The sequence below is a fragment of the Ailuropoda melanoleuca genome, chromosome X, assembly GCF_002007445.2.
Source record: "Ailuropoda melanoleuca isolate Jingjing chromosome X, ASM200744v2, whole genome shotgun sequence".
In the NCBI taxonomy this organism is placed as follows: Eukaryota; Metazoa; Chordata; class Mammalia; order Carnivora; family Ursidae; genus Ailuropoda; species Ailuropoda melanoleuca.
The window spans coordinates 2,173,587-2,189,149 of record NC_048238.1 but is presented as its reverse complement, the minus strand read 5'-3'; the positions used below and the strand labels follow the sequence as shown (position 1 = coordinate 2,189,149).

The 15,563-nt window shown below is 51.1% G+C and overlaps 1 protein-coding gene across 1 annotated transcript in view; it reads left to right on the top strand.

Moving 5' to 3' along the window:
* PRKX (protein kinase X-linked) overlaps positions 1 to 15,563 on the top strand; it is a 108,251-nt gene that overhangs the window by 42,569 nt on the left and 50,119 nt on the right. The window contains exon 2 of the mRNA XM_011226978.3: positions 1,248 to 1,416. Coding sequence (XP_011225280.2) covers positions 1,248 to 1,416 — 169 coding nt within the window. The remainder of the gene's footprint in view (positions 1 to 1,247; positions 1,417 to 15,563) is intronic.

The window sequence follows — 15,563 nt, the reverse complement described above, 5'->3', positions numbered from 1 at the left end:
ATCCCGTTGTCCAGTCCTTAGTCTCAGCCCTCTATCCCTTTATATCCTACCCGAATAGATATCTGTTCCCATATCATGTTGGGATATATCCCATTGTCCAGTCCTCAGTCTCAGCCTTCTATCCCTTTATGTCCTACCCGAATAGGTATCTGTTCCCATATCATGTTGGGATATATCCCATTGTCCAGTCCTCAGTCTCAGCCCTCTATCCCTTTATATCCTACCCGAATAGGTATCTGTTCCCATTTCATGTTGAGATACATCCCGTTGTCCAGTCCTTAGTCTCAGCCCTCTATCCCTTTATATCCTACCCGAATAGGTATCTGTTCCCATATCATGTTGGGATATATCCCATTGTCCAGTCCTCAGTCTCAGCCCTCTGTCCCTTTATATCCTACCTGAATAGGTATCTGTTCCCATATCATGTTGGGATATATCCCGTTGTCCAGTCCTCAGTCTCAGCCCTCTATCCCTTTATATCCTACCCGAATAGGTATCTGTTCCCATATCATGTTGGGATATATCCCATTGTCCAGTCCTCAGTCTCAGCCTTCTATCCCTTTATATCCTACCCGAATAGGTATCTGTTCCCATATCATGTTGAGATACATCCCATTGTCCAATCCTTAGGAAATTTTAAATAAAGAGCAAGCGCTTTGAGCAAGTATTAGCGTGTGAAAGAGCCGTTTTCATGATNGATATATCCCATTGTCCAGTCCTCAGTCTCAGCCCTCTATCCCTTTATATCCTACCCGAATAGGTATCTGTTTCCATATCATGTTGAGATACATCCCATTGTCCAGTCCTTAGGAAATTTTAAATGAAGACCAAGCGCTTTGAGCAAGTATTAGCGTGTGAAAGAGCCGTTTTCATGATCGTCACGTGTCCGATATCTTTGCCTTTCTCTAGACATCCCGAAGAGAAAAGCCACGTTGAAGCAATGTCTCCGCCGTACTTTCCCATTGCACCTGTCCTTGTATGTGTGCGTGTGTATGCACGTGGTCTCCACGATGGCTCATTTGTAGACATGATGGCTGGCGTTCCCTCCAGTGACAGACATTTCAGAGGCAGGCGATGGTCTTTGTCGATGAGTGCATCATAGTACCCTCCCCTGAGGGTAGTGTGTACTTCCAGAACGGCGCTTCTCGTCAGTACTCTCAGCCGCCATATACTAGGGTTGGGAGCGCCGAAGCTGACGGTTTCTTTGACGGTCCTCATACAGCCTCGTGTGCCGTCTCCCCCTGCAGGCACCGGGACGTTCGGACGGGTGCAGCTGGTCAAGGACAAGACGGCCAAGCATTTCTTCGCCCTGAAGGTAATGAGCATCCCTGACGTCATCCGGCTGAAGCAGGAACAGCATGTGCACAACGAGAAGTCAGTGCTGAAGGAAGTCAGCCACCCGTTCCTGGTCAAGCTGTGAGTCCCTCCCCACGGCCTCCTCTCGGTCCTCCCCTCTCCGAGATCCCCGGCGGGGTGGAGTGAGGTCACAGCCGACCCTCAGGCTGGCCGGGTCCGTAGGTGCTGTTGGGACGATGCTGGCCCCAGGGCCTTGCTCCCCTCCTGGGTGAGCAGAACATACGTAGGGGCATGGGTGGTCCCACCAGACGCTCTGTTCCCCTCGTGCCCATCTGGGTCACCGTCACCAACTCCCAGAGAGCCTGTTTAGTCACCGCTCAGCCTCATTCATGCAGGCCCCTCCTTGGGTTTCTCATGGACAGCTACGTTTCTCCATTTAGATGCACCACACACATGTCCAGTTGAGGGTGTCCCGCACTGAACGAATAAATCCCTGTCCTCCCACGCTATTTGCCAGTAGAGGGTAAGACCACTCTACCCAGATATGGCTCTCTTTCCCCATCCACGGTGTGGGTTGGGTGCCTTCCAACCAGGGTCAAGTGTCCCCTCCGCCATTTTCTTTTCGTTCCTTCTCATTCCCACCCCACAGCCCCTGCCTGTCTCTGCCCTGATGTTTGACCCTGGCCTCCCACCTGGTGTTGCCATGGCATCCTTGCTTCCTTCCGAGGCATTCCTCACTTTACACCCGTGGTGGTCCTCCCCCAATACCTGTCTGGTGACCTTCCTTTGTACTTACAGCTCCACAGGGAATGGTGGAGTACCCAGAATACGGCCCCAGCCACTTAGCGCTTGTCGTCGGCTGACCTCTGGGTTCCCTTCTGTAGGCTCTCTTTCCCTACACCCTGCCACCTATCATCCCATCTCGGAAAGCCACCTGCGGTAGAAGGGGACAGGTGCCGTCCTCCTTGTCGCTCCCCGTCTCTCGCGGGCCACCCCTCCCCTGCAGTGCCTCCTTCCCGTGTGTCTCCCCACCCACCGGGCATCCCCCCTAGTACGCCAGCTCCTGCCCTCTTCTCTGATACACCTGTCTGCACACAGCCGGGAGCCCTTTGTCACAGCTCTGGAATGTCTCCCGTGCACATGGACTCCGTGAAGGACGTCTCTAAGTGCAAAGCGACTGGGGGAGCCCTCCCATCGTCCGAGCCCCAAAGGGCGTCTTACCCAGAGTCCCTACTCTGTTGCATGTTTAACGAGGAGGAGAAAGGAATAGGCTGAATTTTTTTTGGTTTTACTTTCCTTTTTTGGAGCTGCAGGTGATCTGGTGCCGATAAGGAGGGGTCAGGTGCGTCTCAGGGTATCAAGTCATGGAAACAAAAGTAGCCAGTGATTCGGGGACTCCGCACCACTCACTCACTGCGTGTGATTCCCTCATTTGGAGGGACAGCACTTATAAAAACGTATGCATTAGCTCGTCCTCTGGAATGAAGGAAAGCGTCTAGTTATGTGTCTTGGAGGAATTAAAATAGTGATTCTGGGGAGTACCTTTAGCTTGCTAGGGTTTTAAATAAATACTGTCTGTGGGGAGACCTAGACTCCTTTACGATATTGACAAATTGTGGTCACGTGTCTCGGGCTTCCTTCCGAAGGACGGGAGTCTCAAGCCCACGTCTTTGAGGTTGAGAAGACACAATGACCACGTGTTGACATCTGACGGGCTCTGGATGGACTTTGTGATTCAGAAATCGGATGCAGGTCACAGTTGAATGTAGTCTTTACATGGCAAGGTCAACAAAGGGTGTGGCTGAGAAGCAGGAATGTTCCCCCATCATTAAATCTACATGGAATTTGAGGAACAATTAGATGGTCTTCTCAGAGGGATTATACTCACGGGTTTTGGGGAAATGTGGTAGGACCTCATTTAAAAATCTGTCTACCGATTTTGATCAATTTTTGGTTTTCCACCCACAGTACTGAGATAGTGCATACAGTGAGGCATGGTGTCATGTCTGCTCTCCTGAAATGCTCAGGATCTAGGGAAATTATTATCAATAACGGAACCTTTCAAGACTTAATAGTGATCTAAATTTCCAGGTGACTTTTATCCCAAAAATTATGGAAAATAAGTTTGTCCACTTGGGCTGCCATAACTCAGTACTGTGGAGTAGAGGCCTTAAACAACACACATTTATTCTCTCCTGGCCGGGGAGGCTGGGAGTCTGAGATCCTCTGAGATCCAGGTGGGACAAGGCTGGGAGTCTCAGATCCAGGTGGGGCGGAGGCTGGGAGTCCGAGTTCCAGGCGGGGCCAGGTCTGGTTCCTCCTGAGGCCCCTGTCCTTGGTGTGTAGACCCCGTGTTCTCCCTGTGTCCTCCTGTGATTGTCCCTCTGTGCATGTCTGTGTCCTCCTCCCCTCTTCTTATAAGGACCCCAATGCTATGGGATCAGGGCCCATCCTGATGACCTCATTGTACCTTAACCCCCTCTTTAAAGACCGCATCTCCAGAGGTCCTGGGGTTAGAGCTTCAACATGTGAATTTGGGGAGGATACGATTCAGCGGTCACACCTACTTAGTGACTTGCTAAGAGTACATCTCTGAGAGCACGTGGATCTTACTATAATATACTTCTCGCACTTGGTTTTTTTCTGTGCATTCTCACTTGAGTGACCAGGTTGTCTAAACACTGGGTGTAAGTTGAGCTAGTGGAATCAGGCTCTGGAAGTTCTCTGAACGTAGCACGGAGAGCACACTATATCCTGATGGGAGCCACAGGGTGTCCAGAGCCACATGACGAAGGACACCTATTAGTGGGAAAAGACCATCAGTGAAGAATGTATTTAGTCCCCCAGCTGTGCAGTTATCATGTGAATGGAGGTTGCTTCACCCAACATCTGCTTCCCATACTATTCTGGAAACAGGAAGCGTGTTTTGCTTGCGTTTCTTGAGGCCACGTAGAACGCTGATGACTCCAGGTATTGACCTGAGCAACAATTATTTGGAGTTTGAAGTTGGAGTTGAGTGGACTCGGCAATGCTGGTGTCAGAATCCAAGTGCGGTGTATGAACTGCTGTTGTGTTTTTGAGACGATACCAGGGCATTCATTAAATGCACATCTGAGAACACGTTCTGTTCAGGGATAAAGTCATACCAAAGGCCACCTCAGCCCCTGGAGATAATTTTAAGAAGGACTGAGTAACTTACCATCTGGGGTGCAAAATCAAGATTTCCCAGATACAAAGGCTTAGGGTCTGCCCAAACACCAGCCTCCCACGTCTGCTCCTTGCCCTTTGGGTGTATAGAAATTGCTGGTGTCCTAGAGTTGTTTGACCCCAGAACAGGGGTTCTACACCTTGGCACTATTGACTTTGGGGAACCAGATCATTCTCTGTGATGGGGTTGCTCTGTGTCATGTAGGAAAGTTCACAGCATCCCCGTGGTCCCCCCACTCAGTGCCAGTAGCACACTGTCCCCAGTGCTGATGACCAAAAATGTCTCTAGACATTGACAAAAAACCTCCTAGGGACTGAAGGAGTCTTCAGTTGCAGACCACTGCTGTAGGACAATAGATAGGCGATAGATAGCAAAACATAGATAGATTTAATGGAAGGATGGAAGATACATGTATAGTAGATATGATGGATGGATGGATGGATGGATGGATGGAACAAAGGAAGGCAGGCAGACAGGGTGGATAGATAGATGGGATAGATGACAGATAAATGAAGTATAGGTAGATATTTGATACAGATAGACAATACACACAGATGATAGATAATAGATATATAGTTGATAGGTAGATATGATAGATGTATGGATAGATAAATATGGATGGATGGATGATGGATAGATACATAGATGATAGGTACATAGGTAGATAAATACGACGGATGATGGATGGATGGATAGATGATAGGTAGGTAGGTAGGTAGGTAGATATAGAGAGAATCTCCTCTGCTAAGGCAGGGCTTCCCCACTTGAGCACTGTTCATGTCTGGGGCTGGATGACTCTGATGTGGGGCGTCCTGGCCACTGTAAAGTGCTGAGCAGCGTCTCTGGTCACCACCCAACACATGCCAGTAGTGTTCATTGTGACAACCAGAAATGTCTCCACATTGCTAAGTGTCCCCCAGGGGTCACCATCACCCTGTTGAAAACCGTTGGCCTTGGGAGGTTGACTGCCACGAACCCAGTTCGCCACAAGGTGATGGGTCAACCAGAAGTCCAGTTAGCGTCCAGGAAGACAGAAATCTGGGGAGGGGTAATTTCCCTGCACTGTCAGTAGGAATCAGCAGATCTCGTGGGAGCTGCAGCTTGTATGGGGCAGCCGGCCTGGTGAGACACAACTCAGGGACATCAGCTTCATGCTAACCAGCTCCATGCCACCATCTCTGCTTGGGGAGACACCTCTCAAGTCCAGACAGTGAGGCCAGGCTGGCCTGAGGCTGTCGCTTGGTCCTGTATGTGCAGGAGCGTGAGTTGTCCACTCCGTGCTGACTCTCTGAGGCCCCCCACATAGCCTCCTTCTCCACCCTGGCTCAGGATGTACCTCACTGGGGTCGTTAAGATAGCTTCCCATATGTTGTCTCTAAGTTCTCTTTCTGCAGTGCCGTGAGACTAATACTAAAATCAAGACATGATCGTGTGTCTCAGCCTGGAACTCTTCCATGACTCTTGATGACCAACTGAGGCAGGTCAGGGACGGCAGGACACTTGTCTCCTGCCCACTGCCAGCTTCTGCATGACCAACCGTTGCGGTCCTCCATGCTGGCCATCCCCCATGGTGGAATCACCATCCTTACCCTCCAGCCCCTTGCTCTCATTGGCCAGTGCCAATGCCTGCTTCTAGAGTTCTCATCTCCAGTCTAGACCTTCCTCCTAGCTCAGATGCTTGCTCCACCAAGAGACTTCTGGCCAGACTTGGCCTGGGTGGACCCCCCTGGAGGCCTTTCATATCCCTACTGTGTACCACCTGCAACAGCGTGCTCTGGTACCTTGCCTGTAGGTGATGGATGGACTCTCCAGACGTGTGTGATCACGTAGAGAATTCAGCGTTATTAAGTAGTTAATGGATAGCTACCCACCTCCCACGTGCTGAGCTTCTTGCTGGGAGGTGGAGTTGCTGAGGTCTGGCCCTCTTAAAGCTATGGAGGGAGCTGACATTACATGCAGACAGATGTAAGATAGGGCGGCGTGTAGGGACACTGAGCGAGGCTTGGTCACGTTCTTGCTAAGGAGCCTGGGGAAGTCCTACACCCTGACACGTGGAGAGGAGCCTTCTCCAGACCCTCACCCTCCATGTCTTGTGAGCCTGCATCCTGCTTGCCTATCTCCTGCTAGAACACAGACCCACGCACTGTGCCTTGAAAGGTGTCTGGCACATGGTAGGGGTTCAGACTCAAGGATGGCGAGTGCAGAGCTGGGGAGGGAGCATCCTGGGTCCATGACACACTGTGCTCCAGACAAAGAGAACAGAGACCGTTTCAGGAACAGACTCACGTGATTGTAGGGGCTGCCACGTCAGCAATGTGGGATCGGCCAGGTGTCTCGAAACTCAGGTAAGAGCTGATGTTTCAGTCTTGACTCTGAACTCTGCAGAACCACCCAGCGAGCTGGTGACTCAGGCACAATATCTATATGGCAGTCAAATCCAGAGGCGAAAATCCCCTCTTCCTTGGGAAACCTCACTTTTTTTTGTTCTTCTTTTTATTATTTTAAGATTTTATTTATTGAGAGAGGGCGCAACAGAGCACAAGTTTGGGTGAGAAGCGGGGAGGAAGAAACAGACTCCCCACTGAGCAGGGAGTGCGTTGTGGGGCTCGATCCCAGGACCCTGGGATCATGACCTGACCCAAGGGCAGATGCTCGACTGACTGAGCCACACAGGTGCCCACATGGTTTTTCTCTTAAAGCTGTCAGCTGATTAGACGAGGCCCACCATATCATGGAAGCTCATGTACTTCTCCTAAAGTCAATTGACAGTAGATGTTAATCACATCAAAAAAAAAAAAAAAGGTTTCACAGCACCATTGCGATCCTGTTAGATTGTGTGTCTGGGCACCAGGGCCTCATGGAGTTGGTCCATGAAACTAGCCATCACAAGGGGCAAAAGCAAGAAAGCTTGAGCAGAAGAGCAGAGCCATTCCCTCATAGGGTTGTGATGCCCAGTGTGATGGCGCAGCTCGTGAAGCAGGATGTGATGCCTGCAGCCACGGAGTCCGGATCCCGAGCGGCATCGTGGCTGGAAACCCCATTGCACACTTCCGCTCCTGTCCCCAGCCTTCACGCACCATGTTCTCTTGGAAGTCTATGTGGATTCCCAAATCTTTGCTTCCGCTTTCACAGGACTGGGGAGTTTTATCCTGCTCTGCTCTGTTCTCCTGGCAGCTCCTCTGCCTTCCCTCCCTGGGCAGCACCTTTAAGGCCCCCTTCCATGCACCTCTGGGTGACAAGGGCTCATTCTTGTCACTGCCGTGTCTTGGACACCTCATGCTCAGCTCTGTATGGTGCCACCGCAGTCTTCATCAAACCCTCTGTGCTGTGGGCTGGTCGCTCCCTATTGGCTCAGAGGGGCTGCAGGAGGTCAAGGACAAGTTCATGTCCCGGGAACTAGCTTGCATCCCCCACCCTTCTGCCTGTCCTCCTCATTGGTCCTGCTGTACATCTCTCCCTCATCTCAGCCCTGTTTATTTCTTGCTTCTCCTAACCGTGCCAGGTTGGTTTTTGTTTGTTTTTCCAAAACGAGAAAATGCCATGTGTCTTCTAGATGCTTGTGACTGGTTGTTCCCATCATTCTGAAGAACCTTGGGTGGTGTTTCTTCACCAGCGGCTTATTCCCCTTCCTAAATGATCCCGTGTGTGCTTGTAAACTTTGGAGATGGAGTTTGCTTTGCTTGCAAGCAACTGTTCACACGAGACAGCCGCTCTTCGGGAAACGGGCGCGTTGACCGTTTTGCTAAGGTGTCCCCCACTGTCCCACCTACGGTGTAACCAGGTGATAGATTTTCAAAGCAGAGCCTAGTGACTTTACCTTGCATCTTGCTGGGTGGTGGCGGTGGCTTTCTGTGAGCAGCGAAGATGTTGGACCACTGTTGCTGGTCGCCGAGCAACGACATTTGGGATGGCACCTCTTGGCGTGCTGCGCGGTCTTGTGCTGCCTGCTGTCGGGCGGAATCAGTCAGGCTTCCAGTGCAGGTAGTGACAGTCACGGATGGTGATCATGCTTTATGAGGGCCATTCCAGAAGCCTGCTTGTCATGCTAATGTGAGCACCACCGGGATGGGAAGGAATGCATCGCCCTCCTGCACGGCTCTGTCCACCTTGACCTCTTTACTATGGGTTCCAGGGCTCAGACTTTGCCTGATGAAGTTGCCCGTTTGGATTTCTCAGCCCGGGTGCTCCTGACATCTGGGGCTGGGTGCCTCTCTGATGGGGGGCGTCCTGGGCACTCTAGAATGCTGAGCAACATGTCTGGTTGACACGGTTAGATGCCAGGATTTCTGTCCTTTCCCACTTGTGACCACCAGCACAGCTCTGAGCATTTCCAGCTGTCCCCCGGGCGGATGGAGCTGCCCCGGCTGAAAGAGCCAGCAGTGAGTCAGAGACCCACACAGTAAGTGCACGTTCATGGGGTCCCACTCTCCCTTTCTGGACCCAGCCCCTGAGCCAGGAGCGCCATTACTCCGTCAGTGGTGACTGGCCCGTGGACCCCACCACAGTCCCTAACCCGGTGCATCTTAGCACATGAGCAGAGCCAGGCTAGTGCTGATGTCGCCTAAAGCAAACATCTCTCCGTGTCCACCAGCTTGGGTCTGCGCTCTGTGTCCCTTAGTCTGCAGTTGGGTAGTTGGCAGAGCTGTTCCTTCATTGCCCTTGTAGTCAAGGGGGAAAGAACACCACATTCTGAGTCTCTCTGCACTTCTGTCCACGTGAAGCTTAAACGCAAAAACACTGACAATATGTCTCGGAGGTCTGGGGGCTCTGAGAGTGGCCGGGCCGGCAGCATCTGTGCTGGTGGGCAATGGAGACAAGCAGGTGGGAAACAGGGCAGCCAGGGCACCGTGGGGGTACGGGGCTGGGAATGCATGAGCACGGGTGCACGTGTGCTAGGCTTCCTGTGCACTCGCCGGGGACGGGGGTTCCAGGAATCACGAGGAAGAGGTCACACTGTCCCCGGCTGACAACAGCCGTGTATTTGGGCTGGCACTCGCCTTGCATGGTGGGCGGGAGATCATATGGATAAGCATTTGCTTATAAGAGGTGGCTGTTTCTGGAGAGAACAGGTGCACAGCCACCAGCCAGGGGCCGTAAGATAGAGCCACCGAGGGCAGGCGGGGGACCCTTGGGGACAGGAACTGAAGGACACCCTGGGGTGAGGGATGAAGCAAGCCAAGGGCACCTTGGGGCAGAGCTGGCTGCCACAGAGCCAGGTCGGAAAGTAGGGGACGTTCCAGAGCCTCAAGGTGCACGAAGAGATGAGCAAGAGCAGATAGGGTGACATGCGTGGGCGGTCTCTCTCGTGTCCTTGTTGTAACGGCAGAAGAGCAACGTTGCTGCAGCATCAGGAGAAAGTTCGACCGATTCTTTAAATGAAGGAGGCTGGACTTTGGAGTCAGTTCACACCTTCCGGTAGGAGCCCTGCCACAGACTTTGCAAACAGAAAGGCAGGGGTCAGTGCTAAGGGCGGAAAGCACTGCTCTGAGCTGAGGTCAGGGGCAGGTGGGGCCCAGACATCCTGTGTGTTCCTTGTCACTGTAAACCACAGCCCGTTTTTTTGCTCTTCATAGGTTCACACCTACTCCTGAATACGTTTAAAAATTTTTATTTTCTCCTTGCAGTAAAATGCACCTAAACATAAAATTGGCCATTTTACCTATTTTTAAGTGCACAGCTCAGTGGCATTGGGCACATTCACGCTATTGCACAATCATCCCCACCAGCATCTCCGGAACTTTCTATCTCCCCAAACTGAAGCTCTGTTCCCATGAACCAGTAACTCCCCGTCCCCGTCCCCAGTCCTGGCCCCACCATCTACTGCTGTCTCTAGGATGGGACGACTCTAGGGACCCCATATACGTGGAATCAGGCAGGATTTGTCCTTTTGTGTCTCCATCATGTCACTCAGCACCATGTTCTCAAGGTCCATCCACATCATAACAGGTGTCAGAACATCCTTTTCAAGGCTGAATCATATTCCATTCTGTTCGTGGACAGATAAACATACTGTTTATCCATCTGCCCATCCATCCATTAACCTATCCCTCCATCCACTCATCCCTCCATCCACCTACCCATCCCTCCATCCACCCACCCACCCATCCATCCATTCTTCTGTCCATCCATCCATCCCTCCCTCCATCCACCCATCCCTCCATCCACTCATCCATCCATCCCTCCATCCACCCACCCATTCCTCTGTCCATCCATTCATTCATCCCTCCATCCCTCCATCCGCCTACCCATCCTTCCATCCACCCATCCCTCCACCCTCCCCATCCACCCATCCCTTCACCCACCCCATCCACCCACCCATCCATCCGTTCTTCTGTCTGTCCATCCATCCATCCGTCTATCCATCCAGCCACCTATCCCTCCATCCACTCATTCATTCATCCATCCATCCATCACTCCATCCACCCACCCATCCTTCCATCTACCCCGTCCACCCACCTATCCCTCTATCCACCCATCCATCCATCATCCATCCATCCATCCATCCATCAATGGACACTTCGGTTGGTTCCATGTTCTGACTCATAAATAACGCTGCTAGGAATATGCAGTGTGCGAGTGTCTGTTTCAGCCCCTGCTTTAACTGCTTGAGTGCATTTTCAGTCTCGAATTTCATCTCCCTCCTGTTTGTGGAGGGACTTAAGATTTTCTCTTCCTGGTTTTTCTTTCTCAGGTTGCCTCATGCAGGGCTTTCCTATCTTCCTTCCACCTTCCCTCATCACCAGGTCATCGCATGGTTGGTTTGATACGGATCTTTGTGTCCTTAAAAGTGTTTGCGCACACACATACACACATGGGGTTTGGGCGTCATTGCAGTATATTATACACACCCCTTCCCTCTATTTCCATCTTAGCTACGTGTGATCCCTCATGGGGGTTTTAGGGAGGACACATTTGGGATGTTGCTCTTGGTCAGGTGTGTGCATGGATGTGCACGTGCTCCAGAAATCCTGCTCTCATCCACCATGACCACCTTGCTTGGAAGTTTGGACTTCAGGACTCCAGCTAAGCCATGCTGTTTCTTCAGCCCCAGCTGCCCTCTGAGCTGTCTGAGTCCCCCTTGCTCCTGGTTGGTCCTGCTCACATGGCTCCCAGGCAGTTCAAAGTCCTTCTGTGCAAACATGAATTCTTGACCTTCCTCCTGACCTCCTATCTCTAATCAGTTCTTCCTTTCCCTGTCCCCAAATGGCCCTTCCAGCCCTGCGGGCTCCATTTTTAATCTGCTTTTCTTTGCCTCTGTGTACACTCTGGCCAGGGATCCTGCCCTTTGCTCTTGTAAACCACATCACCAGATCTGTCCAGATCTGTCCAGCTGGTGGCATCTTCACAGAAGCCACTGCAGCTCACCGCGTCCCTTGCTTTCTTCTGAGCGTCCGCTCTGGATACCAGCCTAGGGCTTCCTTCTGACATGAACACTGGCCTGCAGCATTCTTTGCTGTCAGATCCCATGGGAAGGGGAGGTTTCCTGTGTGCACGATGGAATGTAAGCTGTCTGTCACATCTCTGAGGTCCCAGCGTTTGCCTGGTGCCTTGGTTTCCAGCCTTCTTGGATGTCCCACCTCCAGCCTTCTTTGACCAGAGGTTTATCCTGCCTGCGGGTCCCGTCTTTCACCTGTTCTTGACTCCTTGCTGCCGTCGTGTGTTTCCTCTTTACGCTCAGCTCCCCATCGAGCCCGCACGGCTCAAGACCCTCAACACAAGAGCTGCCCTTTCCTTTGCCGTGTGTCAGTAGCTTAACCGTCTGCCTTTGGCCCAGGTCAGAATCCCAGGGTCCTGGGATAGGGCCCGTTGTTGGGCTCCCCACTCAGCAGGGAGCCTGCTTCTCTCTCTACCTGCCGCCCCCCCCCCCCCCCCCCCCCACCGCTCATGATCTCTCTCCCCTCTCCCTCTCTCTCTCATAGATTAAATCTTAAAAAAAAATTTACCCAGCAAATGAAGCAAAGAGCAAGTTGGGTAAGGAGCTGGATAACGTGTTTCATGAGCTGTGGATCCGTGGTGCTCGAGCAGGACTCCTAAGACATAGTGAACTTTAGATCCAGAAATGCCTCTTTTCTCACACCACTGGCGACAAACCCACTTAAGGCTTTTTGCCCTTCCATTTTTGTTGTTTCTAGACCCCGTGGAAGGGAAGGAGTCCAGGGAATGGGAATGAATTAGCTAATGCATTGGCTGATGCCATTAGTCCTGTTTCTCATTTTCTGAACTCAGATTTTAATTCATTTATGGCCACCCAGACTCCGCCTCTCCGCCCACAAGCCCCAAGTGATGACTTAATGCTTATAAATGTTCTTGTAATAGTAACGTCAGCATCTCCTTGAATATTTTGGTTCTTATTAATAACGCCCAACGCGTTACACGTTCTCTCCATGTAAGGGAAGTATTGCTCATGTAAATTTGAAGGAAAGATGTACCCAGGGAATTTTTTTTCCTTACGATATTTATTTGACTTGAAGAAAGACAGGGGAATCTGGGCCCTCACGAGTTTTTTTTTTTTTTCCTTTTTTTCCATAGTCTTGGTTTTTGAGTCCTCGTGGAGTACCTTTATTTGAAAGCCCTTACTTCTCAAGGGCGCTGGTGACCCGTGGCCACCTGAGTGGGATGTGTGTACCTAGGATTGACAGCCCACTTACTATGACAGCTCTTTATAATAAACCAGTAATCCAGTGAGTAACATGAGCTCTGTGAGGCCCTCTGCCAGATTAATGGAACCGGGGGAGTCGTCTTTGGATCCTCTGACCTGTAGCAGCCCTGTCAGAAGCACAGGATTTGTGACTGGCATCTGAAGTGTGGGTGTTGGATAAGTGTTGTGCGGCTACACCCTTGCCCTGTGGGATCTTCCGCTGTCTCCAGGTATAGACAGTGTCAGAATTCAGTTGAGTTACAGGACACCCAGCTGGTGTCACAGAATTGCTCGGTGGTGTGGGGAAAAGACCAACGTGTGTTGCCCTTTTCAGGTTGTTGTTGACGCTTTGTTGGATTTCACTGAGAGATTTCTGCAACAAATGTGCTACAGATGTGTGTGGGTCTAGTTCTCCCCACTCAAGTCATTTGTGTGTGACATTTGTCGCGGTGATATTGTGATTTCTAAGAAGAAACAGATGTTTTGGTCTTTGGCAGTTGGCCCTGAGCTCTTAAAACCCTTGGAATTTCCTCAGTGATAAGAGTGACAAAGGTGGCTTTTGTTATGTGAATGAGGTGACTTTTGGAAAACACCTAAGGGCAGGGGCTGGTTGCCTGGGGAACCAATCCTGTAATTGGAGGGTTGGCATTCTCCGTCCCACCCCAGATCTACAGGGCTTCCAGAGGGGCTGGAGGCTGAGTTAATCCCTGCTGGCCAGTGATTTAATCAGCCTTGTCTGTGGGATGAAGCCTCCATGAAATCACCTAAGAACAGGGTTTGGGAATGTCCAGGATGGTGAGCTTGGGGAGATTTGGGGAGTGGCCAACCTGGAGAAGACGCAGCCTATGCGTCTCTGCCATCTGGCTGTTGCTGAGTTACAGCTCTTTACAATAAACCAGTAATCCAGTGAGTAACATGAGCTCTGTGAGGCCCTCTGCCAGATTAATGGAACCGGGGGAGTCGTCTTTGGAACCTCTGCCCTGTAGCAGCCCTGTCAGAAGCACAGGATTTGTGACTGGCATCTGAAGTGTGGGTGTTGGATAAGTGTTGTGCAGCTACACCCTTACCCTGTGGGATCTTCCGCTGTCTCCAGGTATAGACAGTGTCAGAATTCAGTTGAGTTGTAGGACCCCCAGCTAGTGTCACAGAATTGCTCGGTGGTGTGGGGAAAAGACCAACGTGTGTTGGAACTGGGAGCACAATGATAGACACTAAGTCCCAGTTTTTAGATATAGAAATGTACCCATGATCGAAATTGAACTCACCTGGAACCTGGGTGACAGACTCTCAGATCGTCAACCCACTTCTCCTGCCCGAATCTCCTGGTCTCCACCCATACTGTCTTGGGGGTTAATACATTCTACTTGGTTGATTAATGCCGAAAGACTCTTTCATTCCTTACAGGCTGACTCGCTTGGCCCTGTTGTAATCTCCCCCATTGTGAACCATCTTCCGTGCCTTTGAAGGGTGAAATTAGGTTGCATTCCAAGATGGCGGATGCATTGTTCTCAAGAGCTGAGAAAGGATCTGCGTGGATGATTATCCTGGCTGTGGATCAATAGGAGTGGCTGTAGACGATATACAAAGAATGGGTGCATACTGATTGACGTGTGTGCGTGTGTGTGCATGTACGTACTTATGCGCTTGAGTGGTAGGGAGATAGGTTTCTGCCTATTTTCCTACTTTACGATGAAATGAGACAAAGTTGTGGAAAATACGAGTGCTGTGACTTGGATAGTTTTGACCGTTTGGGGTCATTTCAGGGGCTCCATGCTGCCCCCAAATTGTGGAACACCAGTCCTGTCTTCTGGTGAGTTCTAGCTAAATTTGCCACTCATCTTGTTCCAGAGAAATCCTGAACGTCACCAGCCTACATAGAGGTCCATTCTCCAACTTCACCAGCAGTGTTATTTGGACCCTAGACCGTATTTTCCCACTCGAACAGTGAAGTCGTTGTTGGGTCCCAAGTTGCCCCATGAAAGCAGAGTGTGGCCGCCATATGCATTTGAAATACTGAGCATCTGTCTTGAAGCGGCAGGGGAAGGAATGTTCTTTTTTTTTTTTTTTAAAGATTTTATTTATTTATTCGACAGAGATAGAGACAGCCAGTGAGAGAGGGACCACAAGCAGGGGGGAGTGGGAGAGGAAGAAGCAGGCTCATAGCAGAGGAGCCTGATGTGGGGCTCGATCCCATAACGCCGGGATCACGCCCTGAGCCGAAGGCAGACGCTTAACCGCTGTGCCACCCAGGCGCCCCAGGAATGTTCTTACCATATGAATCAAGAAAGACAGCATGGGGCCGAAAGGAAACACTCCTCCGGGCTTTAAATGATAGGAAGAAATGTGGCTGGCTGGAGTCTGTATAACTGTAAAGGTTTCTCCAGGAAGTGACAGCCAACCCCCAAACCCCCAAAACACCGT